General features: G+C 40.8%; 1 protein-coding gene across 2 annotated transcripts in view; it reads left to right on the top strand.

Moving 5' to 3' along the window:
- Nucleotides 1–26,187, top strand: part of REPS2 (RALBP1 associated Eps domain containing 2) — a 216,295-nt gene that overhangs the window by 146,827 nt on the left and 43,281 nt on the right. For both annotated transcript variants that reach the window (XM_023555186.2, XM_064278045.1), the window contains exon 13: nt 2,343–2,479. In XM_023555186.2, the coding sequence (XP_023410954.2) occupies nt 2,343–2,479 (137 nt within the window). The remainder of the gene's footprint in view (nt 1–2,342; nt 2,480–26,187) is intronic.

The raw sequence follows: 26,187 nt of genomic DNA on the forward strand, positions 1-26,187 counted from the left end.
CTTTAACCATAAAGTAAACTTCGCAGTTTCTGCTCCTGCTGACCTCCCCGTGCTCCCCAAGCAAGTGAAATATAAAAACTCAGACACGTATTCTATTATTAATATGTTTGACTAAATTATATATATAAAAATGCATATAAAATTTAGTCAAATGTAAGTATATATATATCTATCTATGTTAGGGATTTGTTTCCTGGTCTGACTTGGAGTTTTTTGTGTTTACTGCTCTCAACTGGGTCTCAGACAAGGGCATCAAATTATTTTACGTTCCTTTTTTAAAATAATAAAGGTTTGTTGAACTGCAAGGGGAAGAGGGAAAATCACCATTCTAACACTACTGCGTTCATCATTTTACTGATTGCCTGCACATTTATATTTTAATGGGTTATAGTCATAGTTATACACTCTCACTTGTTTGCTATTCACTAACTTCCCACATGAAAATATAGATACATAGATTACATATGGAAATAAAATGGAAATGAGATACGTGGTGTGGGATAGTATGGCATATATATGCACACACAGTGAAACCTGTGAGAGCCGAACTCGACAGGACTGCCTTGTTTTTCCAGGTCTCGCAAGTTTTCCGCCTTTGACAGGGTGCAGTCTTATCACTTTTCCATTGCTCTCTATTAGTGGAAAATATTTGAGTTTTCCTTCTCTGACAGGTTTCTGCCTTACACAGCTTCCGACTTGTGCAGGTATAATCTATATCTGGCATAGAAAGTTTTTTTAATTTCTAGTTAAACCTGTTGCTGTTGGGTCGATTCTGACTCATACTGACCGTGTAAGACAGAGTAGAACTGCCCCATAGGGTTCCCAAGGAGCAGCTGGTGGATTCGAACTACTGATCTTTTGGTTAGCAGCCGAACTAATTTCTAGCTAGGGTCTCTAATTTCCTTTTTAAATTACGAGTTCCCGTTTAACAACTTTGCTTTTATATCAGTCATTTTCTTCTGCTTGAAAGTGTTAGAACATTCTTCCCTTCTGGTTCCTGAATGCCTTTTGGCCCTGCCTGTCTTGCCAGTTGTTACAGAGATCATCCCAAAGTATGTCACATGGCAACATGGTGGCTTCACTAAAGATTGCAACCTTGCAAGACAAACAAAACCCTCAGCTTCTACAAAGAAACCTTGAGGAACTCATTGAAAAAATACAAACTCGCTATGTCAGGTCTGCAGTTCGAATCCACCAGCTGCTCCTTGGAAACCCTAGGGAACAGTCCTATCCTGTCCTATAGGGTCTCTATGAGTTGGAATCGACTTGACAGCAACAGGTTTTTATGTCAAAAACAGCTTGGCCAAGAACGGAAGAAGCTTAATAGTAATTGTAGACTAATATTACAAAGACCACTCTAATAGCTCAATAGGAAGGACCGTTTTCTGAGATTAATTTGTCTTTAGGACACATCTCTAATGCAAAGGTCGTGTTCTTTTTTGACGTGAAGTTAGTGGAGAAGCTGAGTAGCACAGATGTACCCATTCATCTCTTAAGTCCTTTTCTGGATCATCATATTGGAAATCTGTCCTTAAGCCTATTCCTAAGCAGTAGACCAATGTACTGAGGTTTCTAATGTACATTCTAGCTGCTGTTGCCAAAGGAGTTCTTCCTCGGCTCACAGGGCAATCACAGACCATTTTGTAAATAGAATTTAAAAACAGAGTGATTGGAATTTGAATAGTTCCTCTTTCTTTATATGTCATTATTGGAGTTATAATCTCCAAAGTTGCCTAGTTACTTACCACCTTGCTACAGATTGAGGGAAAAGGTTCAGATGAGGCTTTTGCTTTGAACATTTCCAAAATAACCCCCATGTCTCAGGACATGAAAATTTATACCCCTTAGCCTGATTAATGCGTATTTTTCTTTCCTGACTTTCATTTGTGACATATTCCCTTGAACATTTGGTTCTTACTCTCAGCTTTTCTGTGCTTACCCCAGTTCCATATGTGCCTGCCGTCACATGTGCATGTAAATAGGAGAAAAGGTCTGCAGTTAATACCATGAATGCCCTTCTCTTTCCATATAGAAGTACCTAAGCTGAAGGGTTTACCTGCTGTTCCTCTTAATCATTCCAGTAGACACTGATTCGAATTTACATAAAGCTTTTCCTTTTGGATACTATTTAGGTCTAAGGTATAAATAAAAGCAAGGAGTTTAAAAAGATCCCAATTCATGGTTGGGGTTTGGACAGTTCTTACAGACTGTGGCATCTGCTTGGGGAGCTTGTCGGTCCTTTGCAGTCACACTGACTTTGAGGGTATTTTCCATTTCAAAATCCCACTTCTGACAGTAGAACTTTGTCATTTCCCTTCTGACCTTCCCTTATTTTGCTGCAGATCTTACTCTAGCACCTCCATAGAAGAGGCCATGAAAAGGAGCGAGGATCCTCCTACGCCCCCGCCACGGCCCCAGAAGACCCATTCTAGAGCCTCCTCCTTGGATCTGAATAAAGTCTTCCAGCCCAGTGCACCAGGTGAACTTGCACCCCACCGCAACCTTTGCCCTTCCTGTTGGAGCCAGTGGGTGTGTGTCGACCACGGAGGCCGCTGGGAGTGCTGAGGAAGAGCCAACCTGGCCATTCCCCATTCATGAAGGCCTTTACGTTGCTATGGCATTCTCCGGAGGTGGGGGGGGTGGTGGGTGGGCAGTTCTAGACAAATACATAACACATACACCTGGACCATTGCCCACACTTGCTATGGATCAAGAATTAGGAAATTCTGTAGCAAGTGGGTAAAAATGTTGCCACCCCAAGAGCCCTCTGAGTGAGTGGTTGGGGTCTTGTTCTCAGCATCATGATAATTTGTAAACAAAGTTGCTGTCTATCATTTCTTTAGACATTTATGAGTCCTTGTTTGAAAGACCTTGGTGATAAATGATTACTAGAACCTTCTCTTGCATTGCCCTTGTAGAGAAGATCATGTGTCCTGTAGAGTTTAATGCTAAGGGGGTTCTAAATCTGACTGATGGTTAGGTGGTTGGTGGAGGGATCTAAGGCAACAGCTCCTTCAAGTGGGAAGTCCTGAGGCTTCTGGACTGGCAGTTTGTTGAGCCACCTCCTGTACAGTTGGGCTTGAGGTGGGGAAGGCCAGAGGGACCTGTCTGATACCCTCTGAGAATCCAAGGAACAGAAGATGAGAAACACAGCTTTGCCTTAATGAAAGTAATAGAATACAGCACCATCCCAAATGTTATTTTGGGAGCAACAAGGGCCTTTCCACTGACTAATGCAGGCAAGCTATAAATACACTTATTTCCTGGAACTCTTTCTGTATCTGTATACATTTTAAATCAAGCCAGCATCAGATGCTAGTGATCTGAAGATTATTATCTTTTCTCCTAAAGTGAGAGAAGACTCTCCCTGGCTGACACATTAACATGACCTCGGTGTCCGAGCAGAATGCAGTGTGTTTTATTTCTTCTAATAAAGTCCTCTCCTCGCGGTAAAGTTAGAGATTGTTTTTTAATGCACTAGAATCTGGAACTCCCTATGAAATTTGATTCTCTGCCATGAATTCATCAGGCAAAAATTTGCCTTGAATTTTCCCTTGTACTTTGATCCAAATTCTGGTATAATTTCATAGTAACTGGTATTTGGGGTGGGGACAGCCACGGATGATGATGTTATAAAATTTTTGCATGGCGGGTGGATTATGACCTAGGTGATTTCTATATGGATGCAAGAAGATTGAAACGGTGTGGGAAACTATCTCAGTACCTCCCCCTTGCAAAGAAGGGAGGCTGGGCAGCGCACATATCTGTCAGGTTGGGTAACCAGCCACGAGATGCCAGCTGGATTTGAGGACTAATGTCCTGGGTTTTTAAGACAGCCTATAATATAGTGGAAAAGAGAAAATTGGAGGTGGAGCCCAGCTCAGCTGCTTATTAGTGTTGGGTTTTGGGCAAGTGGCGTAGTCTTTCTGCATCCCAGAGTCCTACTCTGTAAAATAGCGCTGACGTTCCATGGCCTCGTGAGGTTTCAGGGAGATAACGATCATAATCCAAATGGCACCAGATTTGGCACACCCTCTCTCCTTCTTTCTGTCCCCGCCACCCCATGTGATCTCATGTGATACAAGGCAGGAGTTATTAATGACTTCGTATACGTGTCTTTGTTGCTGGGTTAAAGGCTGTAGACATTCGAAGTGTAGATATCCATTGCCCAACTGCGCTATAGAAAACTTGTACCTGTCAACTTACCCCGCGGGCAACATTGTCTGAGAGTGTTTCATAATCACTTGCCAACACAGGTTAGTGGTCCTCTTTTTAGTCTTTACCAATCTGGTAGGTTCAAGTTTACATTTCACTGATTCCTAGTGAAGCTAACCATCTTTTCCTATCCTTTTTGGCCATTACTGTTTCTTTTTTTGTTTAATTGCCTGCTCGGAAGGCTCACCCAGCTTCTGCGGCTGCATCTCCGTGCCTAACCAGAGACCTCTCGTCTTCGTGTTGACCTCCAAGCTTCCGGGCCTCTCTTTCTCAACCAGTTGGGCATGGAGGTGGGCCTGGCAATGCTTACTTGCTGCCGTACTGGGTCATTGTTCCTCCAGCCCCGGCACCCACTCCTTCTGCCAACTTTATCACTTAAGACAGGCTGTACCAGGGCCCCTGTGTTTATAACGATAGAACAAGAGGTAAAGGATAAAAAGAAGGGAAGAAAATGTGAGATAGAAGCAAGATGTGAACTTGAGTTGAAAGTGAAAGAGAAAAATGAAGCTAATGTTTAAAAAAGATTCACAAGATTGTGAAAAACAGCGAAGGTGGATGAGGCTAAGTTAAACTTTGAAATCTGTGAAGAGACTATGAGGATGTGATTTATAGGAACCTAGACTGCCCCACCAGGTGCTCCTTGGAAACCCTATGGGCCAGTTCTACCCTGTGCTATAGGGTTGCTATGAGTTGGAATCGACTTGACAGCAATGGGTTTTCGGTTTAGACTACTCTAAGGAGTCCCTGGGTGGTGCAAATGGTTAATGTGCTTGTTTGCTAACCAAAAGGTTGGAATTTCGAGTCCACCCAGAGGCACCTCAGAAGAAATCCTGGCAATCTACTTCCAGAAAAGTGGCCATTTTTCATCTTTATGGTACACAGTTCTACTCTGAATCATATGGGTTTTCTGGAGTTGGAATCGACTCGAAGGTGTCTGGTCTGGTCAGACCACCACAGGGTTCTAGGTGCTGACATCAAACAGAGAGTATGGGTTTTCACAGGGAGAAGCTGCTATGATATGGTCACTGCCGTTTATAATAGCTGATCCACATGTTGGACCCATCCCTTCACAGTCCCAAACATCTGCTGTGTCTGAAAGGCAATAAAAATGTGCAAGAAAGTCGAAATCAGTGATGAGGCACGTGTACAAAACCTGGAGGCTCTGACACCCAGGACTTGCTCAGTGATGATTAGATTTTATGGCTCTGTAAGTATAGCCATGAAATATCTTCTATTATTGAAATTTCTATAAGAAAAAGCACATTGTGAAGCCAATACTTTCTAGACCCAAAACTCCTTTTCCTCACGGAAGCAGTTGTTTTTACGGGGTAATTTTTTTTGATAAAAGGGGTTTCTTTGGTTCCACCGTGTGGTGTGGAAAACTTCCCTCCTTCTACTCTTGATTCTGACCTGGCCCTTCCACAGCCATGCCTAAGGCTGGCAGCCTCGGGTTTCCATGGTGACGGTAAGAAGCCTCTGAGCTGCCTCCTCCGCACAGTCCTGTTCCAGTCATTTAGCTTTCAGCTGGCAGAGGGGCAGAGAGTGTGTGGAGGAGACGGAGCCATTTCTTTACAGCGTCCAACCCTGAACTCTGATCACTGTCACTAGAAACCAACTGGGGAAACCTCGTCCCATGGCTGTACCTCACTGCCAGGTGTCTGGAAATGGGGTCCCTTCCCTGGCTGGGCAGCCACTTTCCAGTGACACTTCTCTTACTGTGAAAGAGGAGAATGGATGTTGGGGGACAGCTTTTTCCATCGCACCCCATTTGGCCAAATACATTGCGATTCACAATGTTAAAAAATGTCATGGCTGTAAAAACACAGCCATGGGTAGTATCTGCCCATGGGTGGGTGATTTCCTAGCTCTGCTTTTGACATACTGATAATAAGAACTTTAAAAGGTCAGTCTATGATTACGAAATTATGGTGCATCCATACCATCTTATGAAGCTGTTAAAAAGAACAAGGTAGCTGTATATGTATACTCGATGGAAAGATATACAAATTAAGTGGAAAAGGCATGGTGTAGAATACATATGTTTGTAAATGTATGGACAGTTTCAGAAAGGACAACTTTAGGAAGTGACTGGTAACAGTGGTCCCCTGTGAGGAAGAGAAGAGGGTGACTGGGGACAGAAGTGGGAGGGAGACTGATTTTTCACTGAATGCCCATTTATCACTTTTTAATTTTGCATCATATGCAAATATTACCTATTACAAAAAAAATTTTTTTATATACCTGCAGTGAACACCAGGTGGTACCAGAGATGCCCTTCCTGGCTAAGGTTAACCCGTCTCAAACTTGCCTACCATTCTGTATCCATGGCCTCCTTATGACCATCTGCTACCACCCGCTAGAATGTAGCCAAAATGACAGAAAGCATTTCAGAACATTTTTTAAGGCTCTGGTAGTTTCTTTGGATTCTTTATTGCCACCTTAGTGCGGCGCCCCCCCCCCGCCCCCCGCAACATTGAAGAATAGTTTTGGAGGACTTCCCAGGCCTCTACTGGGGGAGGTACAGTTGGGCAAAATATCATGGTAAGTAAGGGCTCAGCCTTAACTAGGAAGATGACGTGAGTTTATTGAGCAGCGAACTGATAAGTCTGTTATGGGTGTTCTACAAATATTTGTTTCTGCAACGAGAAATAGGTAAACCCCTTGGGAGAAGGCGACGTCTTCAAGACATTCTGGATTTGGCTGATTGTTCTTCTATCTTCCGTATTTCCTATAAAGTAGTAGACAGATCTAGGCTTGATCTGAATTGGAGTAGATTTTTGGCAAGAATACTTCCTTGTGATGTTGTGGACTTCCTGCTACATCACATTAGAAAGTCTCTGATGTGTAATGCCTCTTTTAGTAAGGTTTGATTGATCGTTGTGTTCGGACAGTGTCAGCCTGATCCATCCATTGTGATAGAGATCCCCAACAGTCTTTCGCATAGTGGTTTTATCAGCTACTGGTGATCATTGCCTAGATCCAGTGGTGTGTTGGTAAATGTTTGACAACTGACCCACACCATGGCCCTTTTCAAGCTACCAGTGTGTTACTGAAGGTGGAGTTGGGAATAGATGTGCATTCTTGGTTCTCACAAGCTGGTATGAGTTGTTTCCAGCAAACTACTGCTTCGATCGTTATTTTATTGGAAGTTGCAAAATGGTGATAATCTTTATTTTTATTTCTTCTGCTTTTATTAATTGGGATCATGATTTATTTAACCATTTTCCTATTGTCAGACATTTAGCTTGTGACTGTTGTAAAGGTTGTGGGTGGAAGGAGATCATAAAGCAATATAATTCTCAGCACGTCACTAAATTCCTTATGTGCATTTGAGTCTATAAAATTAAATGAAAACTGAAATAGACTTCAGTGATGGCAACCAGGAAAAGTATCCTACTCATTCAACCAGGATTTACTGTGTGCTTGGCACTTATGGGGAATTCCAAGAGGAATATGAATATGGCCCCAAATCCTGCCAATCAGTGTTACAGTTAAGTTACATGGTGGTTGTGAGGAAGGTGCTGAGTCTAGGTGGTTTCTAGCCAGGATAATCAGTGGATGTATGGGGGGGTGGGGCACAGAGCTGTTCAGTTAAACTTTGAAGGGTGGGTATGATTTTTGGAGTCAAATTCTGTTGATTCTTTCTTGATATCTGCCTTGGTTCACTTAATTACTACCAGTTGTCTGGGCTACTATGGTAATCTCTAATCTGGTTTGCTTGCTTCATTCTTCCTTCGTAGAGCAACAGGATTAATTTTCTTCAAGCACAACTATGATGTCACCTCCCTACTCAAAACCCTTCAGGACCCATGTTAACACCAAATCCTTTGTCTTGACAACCGGACCTGAAGTCATGGGCATACCTGAATTCAGTAAGGGGACACAGTACTGTGGCTTGGTATGCCAGAGGAGGAGTGTATTTCAGGAAGGACGTAGAAACTGGAAGACTCAAGTCAGCTGACTGGCCGAGAATAATAGAGATTGGGGGAGAAGGAGTTTGTAGACTAGGTCCTTTGGAATTCTCAACAGAGCAGTCCCATTGGATTGTTGGGGTTCATCCAGATTGCAAAAGGTTATGGAGTGAATGAGAAACTATGGTGTGAGTAGTTGTCATCACAAACTCATTTTGAAATGTTTATGTTTCAGACTTAGCAGTTAGTCTGACTATATGTTATATTTTTAAAACTCATGGTGGAAAAGAGACAATTCAAGATAATAGACTCCATTCCCAAATTGCCTAAGTTGTTCATTTTGCTATAGCTCATTCCTTCTTCTCCCATGCATCTGTTAGTTATAGTGTGGGGGCTTGTGTGTTGCTGTGATGCTGGAAGCTATGCCACTGGTATTCAAATACCAGCAGGGTCACCCATGGTAGACAGGTTTCATTTGAGCTTCCAGACTAAGACAGACTAGGAAGAAGGACCTGATGGTCTACTTCTAAAAAGAATTAGCCAATGAAAACCTTATGAATAGCAGCGGAACATTGTCTGATATAGTGCCAGAAGATGAGCTCCCCAGTTTGGAAGGCACTCACAAGACGACTGGGGAAGAGCTGCCTCCTCAAAATAGAGTTGACCTTAATGATTTGGATGGTGTCAACCTTTCGGGACCTTCATTTGCTGATGTGGCACGACTCAAAACGGGAAGAAACAGCTGCAGATATCCATTAATAATTGGAACGTGGAATGTACGAAGTATGAATCTAGGAAAATTGGAAGTTGTCAAAAATGAAATGGAATGCATAAAGATCGATATCCTAGGCATTAGTAAGCTGAAGTGGACTAATACTGGCCATTTTGAATCAGTCAGTCATATGGCCTACTATGCTGGGGATGACAACTTGAAGAGGAATGGTGTTGCATTCATTGTTAGTTATCCAGTGCTACTATAACAGAAATACCACAATAGGATGGCTTTAACAAAGAAAAATTTATTTTCTCATAGCCTAGCAGTCTGGAAGTCCAAATTCAGGGCGTCAGCTCCATGGGAAGGCTTATTCTCTCTCTCTGCTCTGGGGGAAGGCCCTTCTCATCAGTCTTCCCCTGGACTAGGAACTTCTTCATATAGGAACCCTGGGTCCAAAGGACATGCTCTGCTCCCTGTACTGCTTTCTTGGTGGTATGGGGTCCCCCATCTCTCTGGTTGCTTCTCTTTTTTACATCCCAAAAGAAATTGGCTCAAGACACAATCCAATCTTGTAGATTGAGTCCTGCCTTATTAACATAACTGCTGCCTCTCTCGCCTCATTAACATCATAGAGGCAGAATTTATAGCAGGTAGGAAAATCACATCAGATGACAAAATGGTGGACAATCACACAATATTGGGATTTATGGCCTAGCCAAGTTGACACATATTTTTTGGGGACACAATTAAATCCATGATAATTGTCAAAAAGAACATTTCAAGATCTATCTTGAAGTTCAACACTGTCAGTGATAGGATAATATCCATATACATACAAGGAAGACCAGTTAATACGACTATTATTCAAATTTATGTACCAACCACTAAGGCCAAAGATGAAGAAATTAAAGATTTTTACCAACTTCTGCAGTCTGAAATTGATTAAACATGCAATCAGGATGCGTTGATAATTATTAGAGATTGGAGTGTGAAAGTTGGAAACAAAGATCCGTAGTTGGAAAATATGGCCTTGGTGATAGAAAGGATGCTGGAGATCGAATGATAGAATTTTGCAAGACCAATGACTTCTTCATTTGCAAATACCTTTTTTGAACAACATAAACGGTGACTATACATGTGGACCTCACCAGATGGAATACACAGGAATCAAATAGAATAGATCTGTGGGAAGAGATGATAGAAAAGCTCAATATCATTAATCAGAGCAAGGCCAGGGAGCAACTGTGGAACATACCATCAGTTACTCATACAAGTTCAAGTTGAAACTGAAGAAAATTAGAACAGGTTGACAAGAGCCAAAGTATGACCTTGAGTATATCCTACCTTAATTTAGAGACCATCTTAAGAATAAATTTGACACGTTGAACTCTATTTACTGAAGACCAGATGAACTGTGGAATATCAAGGACATCATCCATGAAGAAAGCAAGAGGTCTTTAAAAAGACAAGAAAGAAAAGACCAAAATGGATGTCAGAAGAGACTCTGAAACTTGATCTTGAACATTGAGTAGCTAAAGCAAAAGGAAGAAGTGATGAAGTAAAAGAGTTGAACAGATGATTTCAAAGAGCAGCTTGAGAAGACAAAATGAAGTATTACAATGACATGTGCAAAGAGCTGGAGGTGGAAAACCAAAAAGGAAGAACACGGTCAGCATTTCTCAAGCTGAAAGAACTGAAGAAAAAATTCAAGCCTCGACTTGCAATAGTGAAGGATTCTATGGGGGAAAATATTAATTCAGGAAGCATCAAAAGAAGATGGAAGGAATACACAGAGTCACTATACCAAAAAGAATTGGTTGACATTGAACCATTGTACGAGGTACCATATGAGCAGGAACCAATGGTATTGAAGGAAGAAATCCAAGCGGCACTGAAGGCATCGATGAAAAACAACTCTCCAGGAATCGATAGAGAATACCAATTGAGATGTTTCAACAAACAGATGCAGTGCTAGAGGTACTCACTTGTCTATGCCAAGAAATTTGGAAGACAGCTACCCGGCCAACCGACTGGAAGAGATCTATATTTATGCCTATTCCTAAGAAAGGTGATCCCACTGAATGTGGAAATTATTGATCAATGTCATTAATATCACATGCAAGTAAACGTTTTCTGAAGATCATACAAAAGCACCTGCAGCAGTATATGGACCGGGAATTGCCAGAAATTCAGGTGGATTCAGAAGAGGACATGGAACTGGGGATATCATTGCTGATGTCAGATGGACTCTGGCTGAGAGCAGAGAGTACCAGAAGGATGTTTACGTGTGTTTTATTGAATATGCAAAAGCATTCGACTGTGTGGATCCTAACAAATTATGGATAACATTGCAAAGAATGGACATTCCAGAACACTTAATTGTGCTCGTGAGGAACCTGTACATAGATCAGGAGGCAGTTGTTCAAACAGAACAAGGGGATATTGCGTGGTTTAAAGTCAGGAAAGGTGTGCTTCAGGGTTGTATCCTTTAACCATACCTATTCAATCTGTATGCTGAGCAAATACTCCGAGAAGTTAGACTGTATGAAGAAGAACGGGGCATCAGGATTAGAGGAAGACTCATTAACAACCTCAGTTATGCAGATGACAGAACTTCGTTGTTGTTGTTGTTGGTGTTGTCGAGTCGGTTCCGACTCATAGCGACCCTATGCACAACAGAATGAAACGCTGCCTGGTCCTGAGCCACCCTCACAATCGTTGTTATGCTTGAGCCCATTGTTGCAGCCACTGTGTCAGTCCACCTCATTGAGGGTCTTCCTCTTTTCCGCTGACCCTGTACTCTGCCCAGCATGATATCCTTCTCCAGGGACTGGTCCCTCCTGAAAACATGTCCAAAGTATGTAAGACGCAGTCTCGCCATCCTTGCTTCTAAGGAGCATTCTGCTTGTACTTCTTCCAAGACAGATTTGTTCATTCCTCTGGCAGTCCGTGGTATGTTCAATATTCTTCGCCAACACCACAATTCAAAGGCATCAATTCTTCTTCGGTCTTCCTTATTCATTGTCCAGCTTTCACATGCATATGATGCCATTGAAAATACCATGGCTTGAGTCAGGCGCACCTTAGTCTCCAAGGTGACGTCTTTGCTCTTCAACACTTTAAAGAGGTCCTTTGCAGCAGATTTACCCAATGCAATGCATCTTTTGATTTCTTGACTGCTGCTTCCATGGGTGTTGATTGTGGATCCAAGTAAAATGAAATCCTTGACAAGTTCAATCTTTTCTCCGTTTACCATGATGTTGCTCATTGGTCCAATTGTGAGTATTTTTGTTTCCTTTGTGTTGAGGTGCAATGCATACTGAAGGCTGTGGTCTTTGATTTTCATTAGTAAGTACTTCAAGTCCTCTTCACTTTCCGCAAGCAAGGTTGTGTCACCTGCATAACGCAGGTTGTTAATGAGTCTTCCTCCAATCCCGATGCCCCATTCTTCTTCATATAGTCCAGCTTCTCGGATTATTTTCTCAGCATACAGATTGAATAGGTATGGTGAAAGAATACAACGCTGGCACACACCTTTCCTGACTTTAAACCACACAGTATCCCCTTGTTCTGTCCGAACAACTGCCTCTTGATCTACATAAAGGTTCCTCATGAGCACAATTAAGTGTTCTGGAATTCCCATTCTTCGCAACGTTATCCATAATTTGTTATGATCCACACAGTTGAATGCCTTTGCATAGTCACTAAAACACAGGCAAACATCCTTCTGGTATTCTCTGCTTTCAGCCAGGATCCATCTGACATCAGCAATGATATCCCCGGTTCCACGTCCTCTTCTGAAACCAGCCTGAATTTCTGGCAGTTCCATGTCGATATACAGCTGCAGCTGTTTTCAAATGATCTTCAGCAAAATTTTGCTTGGGTGTGATATTAATGATATTGTTCTATAATTTCCGTCTTCAGTTGGATCACCTTTCTTGGGAATAGGCATAAATATGGATCTCTTCCAGTCAGTTGACCAGGAAGCTGTCTTCCATATTTCTTGGCATAGGCGAGTGAGCACCTCCAGCACTGCATCCATTTGTTGAAACATCTCAATTGATACTCCAGGAGCCTTGATTTTCGCCAGTGCCTTCAGAGCAGCTTGGACTTCTTCCTTCAGTACCATCGTTTCCTGATCATATGCCACCTCTTGATATGGTTGAACATCGACTAATTCTTTTTGGTATAATGACTCTGTGTATTCCTTCCATGTTTTTTTTTTGATGCTTCCTGGGTCATTTAATATTTTCCCCATAGAATCCTTCACTATTGCAACTCGAGGCTTGAATTTTTTCTTCAGTTCTTTCAGCTTGAGAAACACCAGGCATGTTCTTCCCTTTTGGTTTTCCATCTCCAGCTCTTTGTACATGTCATTATAATACTTTACTTTGTCTTCTTGAACCACCCTTTGAAATCTTCTGTTCAGTTCTTTTACTTCATCAATTCTTCCTTTTGCTTTAGCTGCTTGACGTTCGAGAGCAAGTTTCACATTCTTCTCCGACATCCATCTTGGTCTTTTCTTTCTTTCCTGTCTTTTCAGTGACCTCTTGCTTTCTTCATGGATGATGTCCTTGATGTCATTCCACAGCTCATCTGGTCTTCCGTCACCAGTGTTCAGTGCGTCAAATCTATTCTTCTGATGGTCTGTAAATTTAGGTGGGATATACTCAAGGTCGTATGTTGGCTCTCGTGGACTTGCTCTGATTTTCTTCCGTTTCGGCTTGAACTTGCATATGAGCAATTGATGGACTGCTCTACAGTCGGCCCTGGCCTTCTTGTGGCAGATGATATTGAGACTTTCCATCGTCTCTTTCCACAGATGTAGTGAATTTGATTTCTGTGTTTCAGGGGTTTAGGGTTCCATCTGGTGAGGTCCATGTGTATAGTCGCCGTTTATGTTGGTGAAAGAAGGTATTTGCGATGAAGAAGTTGTTGGTCTTACAAAATTTTATCATTCAATCTCCGGCATTGTTTCTGTCACCAAGGCCATATTTTCCAACTACTGATCCTTCTTCTTTGTTTCCAACTTACACATTAAAATCACCAGTAATTATCAATGAGTCCTGATTGCATGCTTGATCAATTTCAGACTGCAGTAGCTGATAAAAATTTTCTATTTCCTCATCTTTGGCCCTAGTGGTTGGTGTGTATATTTGAATAGTCATATTCACTGGTCTTCTTTGTAGGCATATGGATGTTATCCTATCACTGAAAGCTTTGTACTTCAGGATAGATCTTGAAATGTTCTTTTTGACGATGAATGCAACAGCATTCCTCTTCAAGTTGTCATTCCCAGCATGGTAGACTATATCATTGTCTGATTCAGAGTGGCCAATACCAGTCCATTTCAGTTCACTAATGCCTAGGATATCAATTTTTATGTATTCCATTTCATTTTTGACGATTTCTAATTTTCCTAGATTCATACTTCATACATTCCAGGTTCCGATTATTAATGGATGTTTGCAGCTGTTTCTTTTCATTTTGAGTTGTGCCACATCAGCAAATGAAGGTCCCGAAAGCTTTACTCAATCCCCATCATTAAGGTGGAGGCAGCTCTTCCCCAGTCATCTTTTTGAGTGCCTTCCAAACCTGTCCTCCATGGGTGACTCTGCTGGTATCTGAATACTGGTAGCGTAGCTTCTAGTGTTACAGGAACACGCAAGCCCCCACAGTACGGCAAACTGACAGACACATGGAGGTGACACAACCTAGCTTGCTGAAAGTGAAGAGCACTTAAAGCACTTACTGATGAAAATCAAAGACCACAGCCTTCAGTATGGATTGCACCTCAACATAAAGAAAACAAAAATCCTTACTATTGGACCAATAAGCAACATCATGATAATCAGGGAAAAGATTGAAGTTGTCAAGGATTTCATGTTACCCGGATCTACAGTCAACACCCACGGAAGTAGCAGTCGAGAAATCAAAAGACACATTGCATTGGGCAAATCTGCTGCGGAAGACCTCTTTAAAGTATTGAAAAGCAAAGATGTCATCTTGAAGACTAAGGTGTGCCTGACCCAAGCCATGTCACCTTCTATGCATGTGAAAGCTGGGTGATGAATAAGGAAGACGGAAGAATTGATGCCTTTGAATTGTGGTGTTTGCAAAGAATATTGAATATACCGTGGACTGCCAGAAGAACGAACAAATCTGTCTTGGAAGAAGTACAGCCAGAATTTTCATTAGAACCAAGGATGGCGAGACTGAGTCTCACATACCTTGGACATGTCAGGAGAGATCAGTCCCTGGAGAAGAACATCATGCTTGGTAAGTATAGGGTCAGCGAAAAAGAGGAAGACCCTCAATGAGATGGAGTGGCACAGTGGCTGCAACAATGGGCTTAAGCGTAAAAACAATTGTGAGGGTGGTGCAGGACTGGACAGTGTTTCATTCTGTTGTACGTAGAATCACTGTGAATCGGAACTGACTGATGGCACCTAACAACAGCAACATCCTAGTGGTGTGATATGGTATCTCCTGTTGTTTTGATTTGTATTTTTCTGATGACTGATATTGAGTATCTTTTTATGTGCTTATTAAAACCAAACCAAAACCAAACCTGTTGCCGTTGAGTGGATTTGGACTCATAGCAACCCTATAGGACAGAGTAGAACTGCCCCCATAGGGTTTTCAGGGAGCAGAGGGTAGATTCTGAACTTTCAGTCTTTTGATTTGCAGCCTGAGCACTCAACCACTGCGTCACCAGGGCACCACGTGATTATTTGCATTCCTACATCTTCTTTGGAGAAATGCCTATTCAAATCATTTGCCCATTTTTTAATTTGGTGTTTGTGTTCTTACTGAGTTGTATATTCTGGAGTTGTTTGTATAGTCTAAATGCAAGTTTTTTTTATCAGATACATGATTTGCAAGTATTTTTCCCAGTCTCTGACTTGTCTTTTCATTTTCTTAATGGTGTCTTTTGAAGCATAAAAGTTTTGAGTTTTGATAAAGTGCAATTTGTCCATTTTTTCTTTTATGGGTTGTGCTTTTGTTATCGTAGCTAAGAAATCTTTGCCTAACCAAGGCCTCTTCTGTGAAGTGAGAGAATTGAATTTTCTGAAAATTATTTCTGTTATCCCTGTTGAAAAGTTCTAAGGTGTAAGTTCATGCCTTTTTACTGGTGAAACTTTTTTTTCTTTTGCCTAAAGGGGGATTAATGGACTTGTATATTTTTGGGGGGTGTGGAGCATCAGGGGATAGAAGCAAGTATTGTTGGAACGGCACTCTTGGCAAACATTTTATTATATACACAGGTGTATATGACCTGCGTACCGATCACTGTGTATCAGTGAGTGACCAAGGGATAGGTATAAGGTCACACATGCTTTTGTGATTAGAAAGAAGGGAAAGAAAGAACAATTTGTATTACAAAGAAAAAGTGTTTTTATGAACTTGCCAAGATGAAGAATGGTCCTTACTGATGTAATTGTTGAAGCAATGCATATGGCTTAGTCTCTTCTTGATTGATAGTTAAAAGTGTAGGTCTCACTGGCAGGCTCCTTTCAACATTTTCCATTCCTTGAGTGGTTTTTCTTTCCTTTGGCATTTGAATGCTTTTATTTTCTTCATAAAATATTCCTCGTTGTTGGGGTATAGGAACCCTTTTCCACAGCTGAAGTTATTCCAAGTTTCACTCCCCTCAAGAATCGGCTTTCTATTCTTTGAAGATTTCAGTTACCACATCTGCTATTTTATTTCCACTCCATAAGTTGGAACATGTTTTGCTTTAGTCATTGATTTGGGGCTTTGTAAAAATCTGAAGGAAATTAGTAAATAGACAGTAATATCTATAAATAATATTTTACCTGGAAATTTCTAAGCATAATGAGGTAAGAGGGTAAAAAATGTTAGAGGTTAGGGCTTTGGATCAAGGTACCGGGAAGCTGAGCTTCAGTGGGTAAGTGTTAGAATATGCACATCTTTCAAAAACTTGAGATATTGTTTGAAATGGAGCCCTGGTGGTGCAGTGGTTAAGAGCTTGGCTGCTAACCAAAAATGGCAGTTCAAATCCACCAGCCGCTGCTTGGAAACCCTGGGGGGCAGTTCTACTCTGTCCTATAGGGCTGCTATGAGTTGGAATCAATTTGATGGCCACGGATTTGGTTTTTTAGATTGTTTGAAACACTGGAAATTATTACTGTGTCTTCTGAATTCAGAATTAAGTGGCAGTTTTTTTCATGAGCCTGTTTAAAAAATTTTTTTTATTGTGCTTTAGGTGAAAATTTAAAGAGCAAATAAGTTTTGCATTCGATAGTTTGTACATAAAGTGTTCTGTGCCATCGATTGCATTTCTCACAGTGTGTCAGCACTCTGCCCATCTCTGCTCTGGGTTCCCTGTTTCCTGTTGTCTGTTTTTTGTACTCCTTCCTGCCGTCTCATCTTTACTTTTGGGCAAATGTTGTAATTTGATCTTGTATAATTGATTGTTCTAAGGAACACGTTCCTCTCGGGTGTTACTGTTTGTTTTATAGTCCTGTCTATTGTTTGCTGAAATGTGGTCTCCAGGAACGGCTTCAGTTCCAGGTCTGAAGGGTGTCTTATGGCCAATAGTCTCAGGGGTTCCTCCAGTCTCTGTCAGACCAGTAAGTCTGGTTTTTTTTTTTTTTTTTGTGTGTGTGTGTGTGTGAATTTGACTTTTTGTTCTACATTTTTCTCCTGCTCCGTCCAGGACCCACTGTTGTGATCCCAGTCAGAGCAGTCGGTAGTGGTAGCTGGGCATCATCTAGTTCTTCTTGTCTGTGACCCATGTAGGCTGTGGTTCATGTGGTCCATTAGTCCTTTGGACTAATTGTTCCCTTGAGTCTTTGGTTTTTTTCACTCTCCTTTGGTGCGGATGGGAAGAGACCAATAGTTGTATCTAGATACTCACAAGCTTTTAAGACCCCAGATGCTACTCACCAAGGTAGGATGCAGTACCTTGTCTTCTTGAACTACGTTGTGCCAATTGACGTCCCCTAAGTCTATGGTCCTTCACCTTTGAACCTAGGAACTTCATCCCACAAGGTGTTCGGTTATGTCTAAGAAGTTTCCGTGACTGTGTCCATTGTGTATTCTGTTTTCTGTATTAATATACACGCAGCACCTACAACTATGTGTGTAGAAATATCCACAGCCAAACCTATATTGACAGTTGGGTGTGCTTCCTTACACCCTCCCACACCTCTTTAGCATGCCTATTATCTTAGTCATCTAGACATGTAGATGGCTTTAACAAAGAGAAATTTCCAGCTTTTTAAGGAAGCACCATACCATTTTTCATAGTGGTTGTACCATTTTACATTCCCATGAGTGGTGTATAAGAGTTCTAATCTCCCCACAACCTTGCCATTGTTTGTTATTTTCTGTTTTCTTTTTGATCAGTGCCATTATTGTTGGGGTGAAATGGTATTTCATTGTAGTTTTGATTTGCATTTCTCTCGTGGCGAGCATTTCTTCATGTGTTTGTTAGCCACGTGAATGTCTTCTTTGGTGAAGTGTCTGTTCATATCCTTTGCCCATTTTTTAATTGAGTCATTCGTCTTTTTGTTGTTGACATGTTCTATAAATTTTAGAGATGAGACTCTTGTCAGACATGTTATGGCCAAAAATTTTTCTCCAGTCTGTAGATTCTGTTTTTATTCTTTTGGAGAAGTCCTTTGATGAGTGTTTAATTTTTAGGAGCTCCCATTTATCTAGTTAATTTCCGCTGTTTGTGCATTTTTAGTTATGTTTGGTATTCTATTTATACAAAATATTAAGTCCCCTAGCATTGTCCCTATTTTTTCTTCTATGGTCTTTATAATTTTAGGTTTCGTATTTAGATCTTTGATCTATTTTGAGTTAGTTTTTGTGAACAGTGTGAGGTGGGGGTCCTGTTTCATTTTTCTGTAGATAAACATCCAGATTTGCTAGCACCATTTGTTAGACTGTCTCTTCCCCATTTAATAGACTTTGGTCCTTTGTCAAAAATCAGCTGTCCATAGGTGGATGGATTTATGTTAGGGCTCTCAATTCTGTTCCATTGGTCTATGTGTCTGTTGTACTAGTACCAGGCTGTTTTAACTATCCTGGCTGTATAGTAGGTTCTGAGATCAGGTAGTGTGAGGCCTCCTACTTTGTTGTTTTTCAATAATGCTTTACTTATCTGCAGACTCTTTCCTTTCCATATGAAGTTGGTGATTATTTTTTCCATCTCGTTAAAGAATGCTGTTGGTACTTGAATTGGGATTGCATTATATCTGTAGATCACTTTGGGTAGAATTGACATATTCATTATGTTAAGTCTTCCTATTCATGAGCATGGTATGTTTTTCCATTTAGGTAGGTCTCTTTTGGGTTCTTGCAGTAGTGTTTTATAGTTTTCTTTGTATAGGTCTTTTGGGGAAGTATTGTAAATGGTATTGTTTTCCTTTCAAAGTACTCTTCGTTGGTGTATAGGAATCCATCTGATTTTTGTATGTTGATCTTGTAGTCTGCTACTTTGCTGACTCGACTCCTATTAGCTTCAGTAGCTTTCTTGTGGGATCTTTGTGATTTTCTATGTATGGAATCATATCATCTGTTAATAGGGATAGTTTCATTTCTTCCTTACCAATTCGAATGCCCTTTATTTCCTTTTCTTGCCTTATTGCTCTAGCTAGGACTTCTTGTACAGTGTTGAATAAGAATAGTGATAAAGGGCATCCTTGTCTGGTTCCCGTTCTCAAGAGCTTTCAGTCTCTTGCCATTGAGAATAATGTTGGCTGTTGGTTTTGTATAAATGTCCTTTATTATGTTGAGGAATTTCCCTTATATTCCTATTTTGCTGAGAGCTTTTAACAGGAATGGGTGTTGGACTTTATGAAATGCCTTTTCTGTGTCGATTGAGATGGTTATGTGATTCTTTTTTTTTTTTTATGTGGTGGATTATGTTGATTGATTTTCTAATGTTCAACCAGTCTTGTATACCTGGTATGAATTCTATGTGATCATGATGTATTATTTTTTTTTTATATAATGTTGAATTCTGTTGGCTAGAATTTTGTTGAGAATTTTTGTGTCTATATTCATGAGGGGTATTGGTTTATAATTTTCTTTTTTTGTGTTGCCCTTTTTGCCTGGCTTTGGTATCATGGTTATATTGGCTTCATCAAATGAATTCGAGAGTATTCCTTCCTTTTCTATACTCTGAAATCATTTGAGTAGTATTGGTGTGTGCTCTTCTGTGAATGTTTGGTAGAGTTTGCCTGTGAAGTTGTCTGGACCAGGGCTTTTTTTGTTCTTTATTTTGGTTACTTGCTGGAGCCATCTCGTCCTGCTTCTTTATGTGATTTGATATTGTCTGTTGTCTCCGAGGCATTTAAGGTGTTATTATACTTATTTACTTATTGTATGTTTGTTTGCTATATCCTGATTTTTTTTTAATTTTGATATATCTGAGTAGGTGGGGTGTACGTGCTACTCTGGTTGCTAGTCCTGCTGCACTGGAGCTCTCACCACCTGTCTCCAGGTGGGTGGGGTAGTGGCTGCGTGTGTTAGCACAGGTCTCTGTTATTTGGTTTGTGGGGTGGCTGCGGATGTACCTGGCGTTGCTGGTGAGGTGATGTGTCTGTCTGGCCAGTTACCTGGGCATGGGTACAGGGAGCATTCTCACTGGCCACTGGGTTGAGTGCTGTGTGTACATACTGTTGGTCGCCAGGTGGTAGGGACAAGGGTTCCCAGGTCGTTAGTCACCAGATGGGTGGTACAGAAACTCTCACCAGTGGTCTCAGGTGGGTAGGGCTGGGTGGAAGTGGTTGGAGTGGGCACAGGCCACTGGTTCCAGGAGAGGGGGCGATGTGGGGGGTAGAGCAGGGGGAATGCCACCAGTCAATGGGTGCCTGCTAGGAGGGTGTGTCCCTATCAACTAGAGCACGATGCAGGAGAGGGTGTGCTACTGGTCCGTGGGCCCCCACGCAGGTGGCTGGAGGGAGTAGGAGGCACTGCTGGTCTGCAGGCCCCCGGTGTGAGTGGCTAGGCATGGGAGTAGGTGCCTCCAGTTTGTAGGTTCCTGGTGTGAGTGGCTGAGTGGAGGGGCAGGTGCTGCTGGTTCATGAGCCCTTAGCCCAGGGGGATGTATGGTGGTGGGGGCCACCAGATGGCAGTCTCGTGGTGGGGGGGATAGATGAGGAGGCTGGGGGGGGCACTTCAGGTCTACCAGGCCTCTGGCACAGTGGACTGGGGGGGCACGGTGGGTGAGGTGAGTGCATTTCGCTTTTGCAGTACAGGGAGCACTCCTGCCTGGCTCTGGATGTGGGTGCAGAGTTGCTACTGCTTGGCTGCACCAGGTGATGGGTTTGGCTGGGAGCGCTGCTTGCTTTGTCTCAGTATGGCCATGTTGCGTAGGTTCCACTGGTAGGGCACTGGTGATCTGTAATTCTCCATGTCTGCTCCTTCCACTTGGCACTTGGTTCAATTCTTCAGCCTTGCCTTTGATGCTCAGGATTCCAACGTTCTCATCTATATCTGATTCACTTGTTTTTTCAGGTCTTTGTTACAAAGGGATGTTATAAGATGTCAGACTATGCTGCATCTTGGACTGCCCCTTCATGAACCTTTTAACCTGGTTTTTGGGGTTTGGGTATTTATTATATTTTATTGATTGTACTTAATTTTTTTGTTTGTTTGAGAAAGCCTTGCTGGTGTTTGGGGTCCCACCTTATTAATTGAAAGGCTTCAGGAATAACCCTGCAGTTGCTTCACAAGTTTGGTAGCTTTTAATGCATGCAGAAAGGGCGTTCTCCACCCTCTCTTCTTACCTTCTTTTTCCTGCCAGAAAAAAGCTGCTACTATTAACAGGTATAGTGCCAGCATTTGCAAGCATAAAATGGATTATTTAGCCAAAGTACTTTTTCAGTTTCACTTTGTATGAAAGTCCTTCCTTTCCTTTCCTTTCCTTTCTCTTGTGTTTGATTAGAGCATATCGGATAAGATATTTGAGTAGCAATTGTGAATCAAGAATGGACTAAAAATATGAAAAGATTGTACGCTAAATTAAAGTCTAAGCATTCAACCAGTGTGTTTGAGTACTTACAAGGCAGTGTGTTTAGGTGCTCTTGAGATAAAGAGATTAATTAGGCATAAAATTGGTAGAATGAAGCTGGATTAATATCTTCTACCATTAAAGGAAATGAATGTGGAACAGTAAACATAGGAAATGGATTTTTTCAGCAGCAACTAAACAAGGAAAGGTACATGAGCTACTGCCTGTTTGTGTTTTAAGAATGAGTGGCCGCTGAGGGAAAAGCCCGGGCTTTGGGGGCAATTTGAACGCTGCCTGCTTCTCTCCAGAAGGCATATGTATGAGTAGGCAAATCTGGAGAACTCTCACTGAAATCCTCAAAGCTGCAGTGAAGCAAAATGAGTGAGGATTCTTAGTTGATCCTCCTCTTGACTGAGGGTCAGTGGTGGTGGCTTCTGGAAAGAGAAAGAAGAAGCTAGAAAAGTGACTTATCACAGCTGATATCCTCTGGTGGAGGGGAGGACCAGGACTCCATGCTGAACTGAAGGGACAGACTGAAGGCTGAGGAATTCCTCCAAAGCCATTGATATACCTTAAGACATAGGAAAATACACTCTGTTACAGGAATTTTTGTGTGGATGATTTTGGTATTTATTTTCATAGTTTTAGATAACATATTTGTCTAATCTTTGTTGATTTTTCAGTTTCAGGCATCATCTACTGTCTTCCCTAGTACCTTTCCGCTCTCCTATCCTTTCACTGTAGTTACATCATAATTATATTAATATTTATATTAATTTTATATCATTGTGGCTATGTAAGCGCTAAGCCATAATAGTAAATTGATTATTTTTATTACTTACACAGGTTTTTGTTTGCCGTAAAATGAAAAAGCAACTTGTTTCTAATGTACTTGTCACTGATTCAACTGTCAAAACCCAAACCAAACCCATTGCTGTCAAGTGGATTCCGACTCATAGCAATCTCATGTCTTGCTCTTTTGGTTTCCTCTCTTATTTTCTGTAGTACATCCTGTAGTAGCTTCCTTAGAAAGGGTGCATGGAGCTCAATTTGAGACTCCAAATATTAAAAAAATCTTTAATCATACTGTCACACAAGCTTCTAGTTTGTATACAATCATCAGTTGGAAATTTTTTTTCCAGAATTTTTTAAAATAATTTTTATTGTGCTTTAAGTGAAAGTTTACAAATAATTTTTCCAGAATTTTGATGACATCACACTAATGCATTCTAGCTTGCAATGGTATACTGCCCAGGCCCAGTGCCGTCTAGTCGAATTAAAAAAAAAAAAAAAACTTTTTTTTTTTTAAATTCGAATTAGAACCTGTAAAAATAAAACCACCTGAACTCCTGATCCTTTCTTTGTATGTGGTCTTTTTTCCTCTTGCACCCTCTGCTGGAAACTTGTAGAATCTTCTCATGCCAGTGTTTGGAAATTTCATGATGTGCCTTGACATGGGTGTGTCTTCTTCCATTGTCCTGGGTAGGTAGAGGTTTTTCCCTATTTTGTTCACTGTTATTTTCCCAGCACCTCAAACAGTATCTGGCACATAGTAAGTGTTTAAATATTTCTAGAATAATCTGAATGAATGATCTTCTGAGGATATTAATAATATACATTTTTAAGTTTTCTCCTAGCGTATGTTTAGTCTATTTCTTTGAGGTTGTTTATTTATTTATTTTATTTCTATTGGTGTCAACCTTAGGTTAGAAATTTGCCTGCAGATATCTGGTAATACATAATCATCTGTTTACATTTAAGAATATAAGCTGACTGGAAGATCTAAAAAAAATCTTGCCAACTGAAGACTTCAGGTATAAGGGTCTGGCTGGGTGATCTTGTTGGAGATCTCTTGACGTCCAGTATCTTTAGATCTTATTCCTTGGCTGTTCCATTTCCTTGGAACAGATTCTTGAATCTCTGGATGCAGCACTCTTGGAACAGAGAGGAAAAAAATACAAAACCAAACCCATTGCTGTCGAGTCGATTCTGGCTCACAGCGATCCTATAGGACAGAGTAGAACTGCCCCATAGAGTTTCCAAGGAGCGCCTAGTTGATTTGAGCTGCCAGCCTTTTGGTTAACAGCCATAGCACTTAACCACTACGCCACCAGGGTTTCCCAAAGAGGAAAAGGGGGCTCTAAACACCCATATGCCAATAAATTGGAAAATTTACATGAAATCAACAAATGTCTAGAAAAATACTGTTTATCAGAACTGCCTGAAGAATTAGAAAGTCTGAATAGTCCTGAAACAGTTAATGAAATGGAATCACTAATCAAAAATCATGTTTCAAAGAAAACTCCAGACCCAGATGGCTTTACTGGCAAGTTTGACCTGATATTCAAGAAAAAAATATTTCTGATCTTATACAACCTATTCCAGAATATAGGTAGAGGAAACACTGTCCAGATAAATTATCATAACAAAGAACCATATGAGAAACGAAAACCACTTTTCAGTTTTACTCATGAATATGGTAAAAACCTCAAACAAAATACTAGCCAGCTAAATCTGGCAGATTTAAAAACCTGACCAGGTTGGGATTATCCTAGGCCTGTTAAGGGTGTTTTTATATTAGAAGGTCCATAAGGTAATTTTCCACATTAGCAAATTAAAAGGAAAATAATCATACCGTCATCTCAATGGATGCAGATGCAGCTTTGGTTAAAATTCAGCAACAAATTATCATCAAAAACATGTCAAAATAAGAATAGATGGAAACTTTCTTAACCTGTTAAAGGGCACCTAACAAACCTATAGCAAACACTACGCTTAATGGTGAAATATTAAAAAACTTTCCATTTGAGATAAGAGGAAGCAAGCCTGCCCATTCTCACCATTTTTATTCAACACTACGGTAGATGTTCTAGCCAGGTAAGCAAGAAAACACCAAAAAAAAAAAAAAAAAAGGAAGAAACAAAACCATAGTTAGTAATTGTAGGTGATTTAAACTTTTTTTAACTTGAAAATTTATTTATTGCTTACTTTAGCAAGTGATATAGGATCTTAATGAAAATGTTATGTAATACCTGCAAGCATAGACAAAGAAAAAGACCTGTAGTCCCAATATCTAGCGATAAGCACTGTCAACATCTTAGTGAATATAATCCATATTCTTATTATAAATGGTTGTGATCTTGTATATACTACATTGTGACTTCTTTTCTTAAAATATGTATTATTAACATCTTTCCACATGAGACTAAGTGTTCCTGTGCACAGTGTCAGCTTTAGTGGCTGGATAACTGTGCTACGTTTCATTTTATGGCTGAGTAATTCCATTGCACGGACACATTTTGTTTATCCCGTCATCTCTTGATGGACACTTGGCTTGTTTCCACCTTTTGGATAATGCGAACGATGCTGCTATGAACGTTGGTGTACATGTATCTGAGTCCCTGTTTTCAATTCTTTTGGGTATTTGAGGAACCAACAAACTTGCCACAGCAGTTGCAGCATTTTGTGTTGCCGTCATAGTTTAGATATAATTTTATCCAAAAATCTTTTCAGAAACAGACTCATACATCATCTTTTACAAAAATCAGGCATTTGTCTTTTTAAAAATTAAATAACCATCAGAAAAAGAAGTTAATTAGACATGAATTTGGCTCTAGGGCCTGTTTCTAGAAACTCTGTCCAAGCTGTCAGGTGGGACAGTCATGTGACTCTACTTATTTGCTTCCTTTCTCTCAGGATCACTTTTTGTTGCCTGGTTTTCTAGTGTCTTGAAAACTATTGTTTTGTATGCTTTATTCTAGTGTTTTGAAGACTGTTGTTTTATATATTTTGTCATCTCTGTTTGTTTTTGGTTGTTTCAAATGGAAGGGTAAATCTGATCTCTACCACCCTATCTTGGCCGGAAGCGGAAGTCAACAATTTTGTAAATGAAATCGTTTATCATTTCTTGTGTACTCCTCTTTTGTGAATAAAGGTTTGTTTTAGCACAAATTGTAACCTGGTGCAATTACTTGTCCTTTCCTGTGGAAATCTGCATAGACTTATGTTTGTTCCATTTCATTTTAAAGTAACTGCTAATTTAAAGGCCCAGTCTGTGAGGCCCTGTAGAGTAGGGACCCTGAGACGGGCCGTTCTTGAAAGCGTTCGACAGTCTCTCCTGCTCCATGCTTCGTTATCGATGGCTGCTCAGGGCTTCACTACCTCTGGAGTTTTGACCCACTGATGTGTTTTATAAATTTTAATGAAAGACAGATTGAGAGAAATCATAGATGGGCCCACATGGTTGTTCCGTTATCTATGCACTGGCTCAGAATGAAAATCTCTGTGGCAGTACTCTGAGCTAGATTTGTGGGAAGCTCTGGACTCCATCTTCTAGCTTGCCTGATCCAGCT

This window comes from Loxodonta africana, chromosome X, assembly GCF_030014295.1.
Source record: "Loxodonta africana isolate mLoxAfr1 chromosome X, mLoxAfr1.hap2, whole genome shotgun sequence".
NCBI lineage: Eukaryota > Metazoa > Chordata > Mammalia > Proboscidea > Elephantidae > Loxodonta > Loxodonta africana.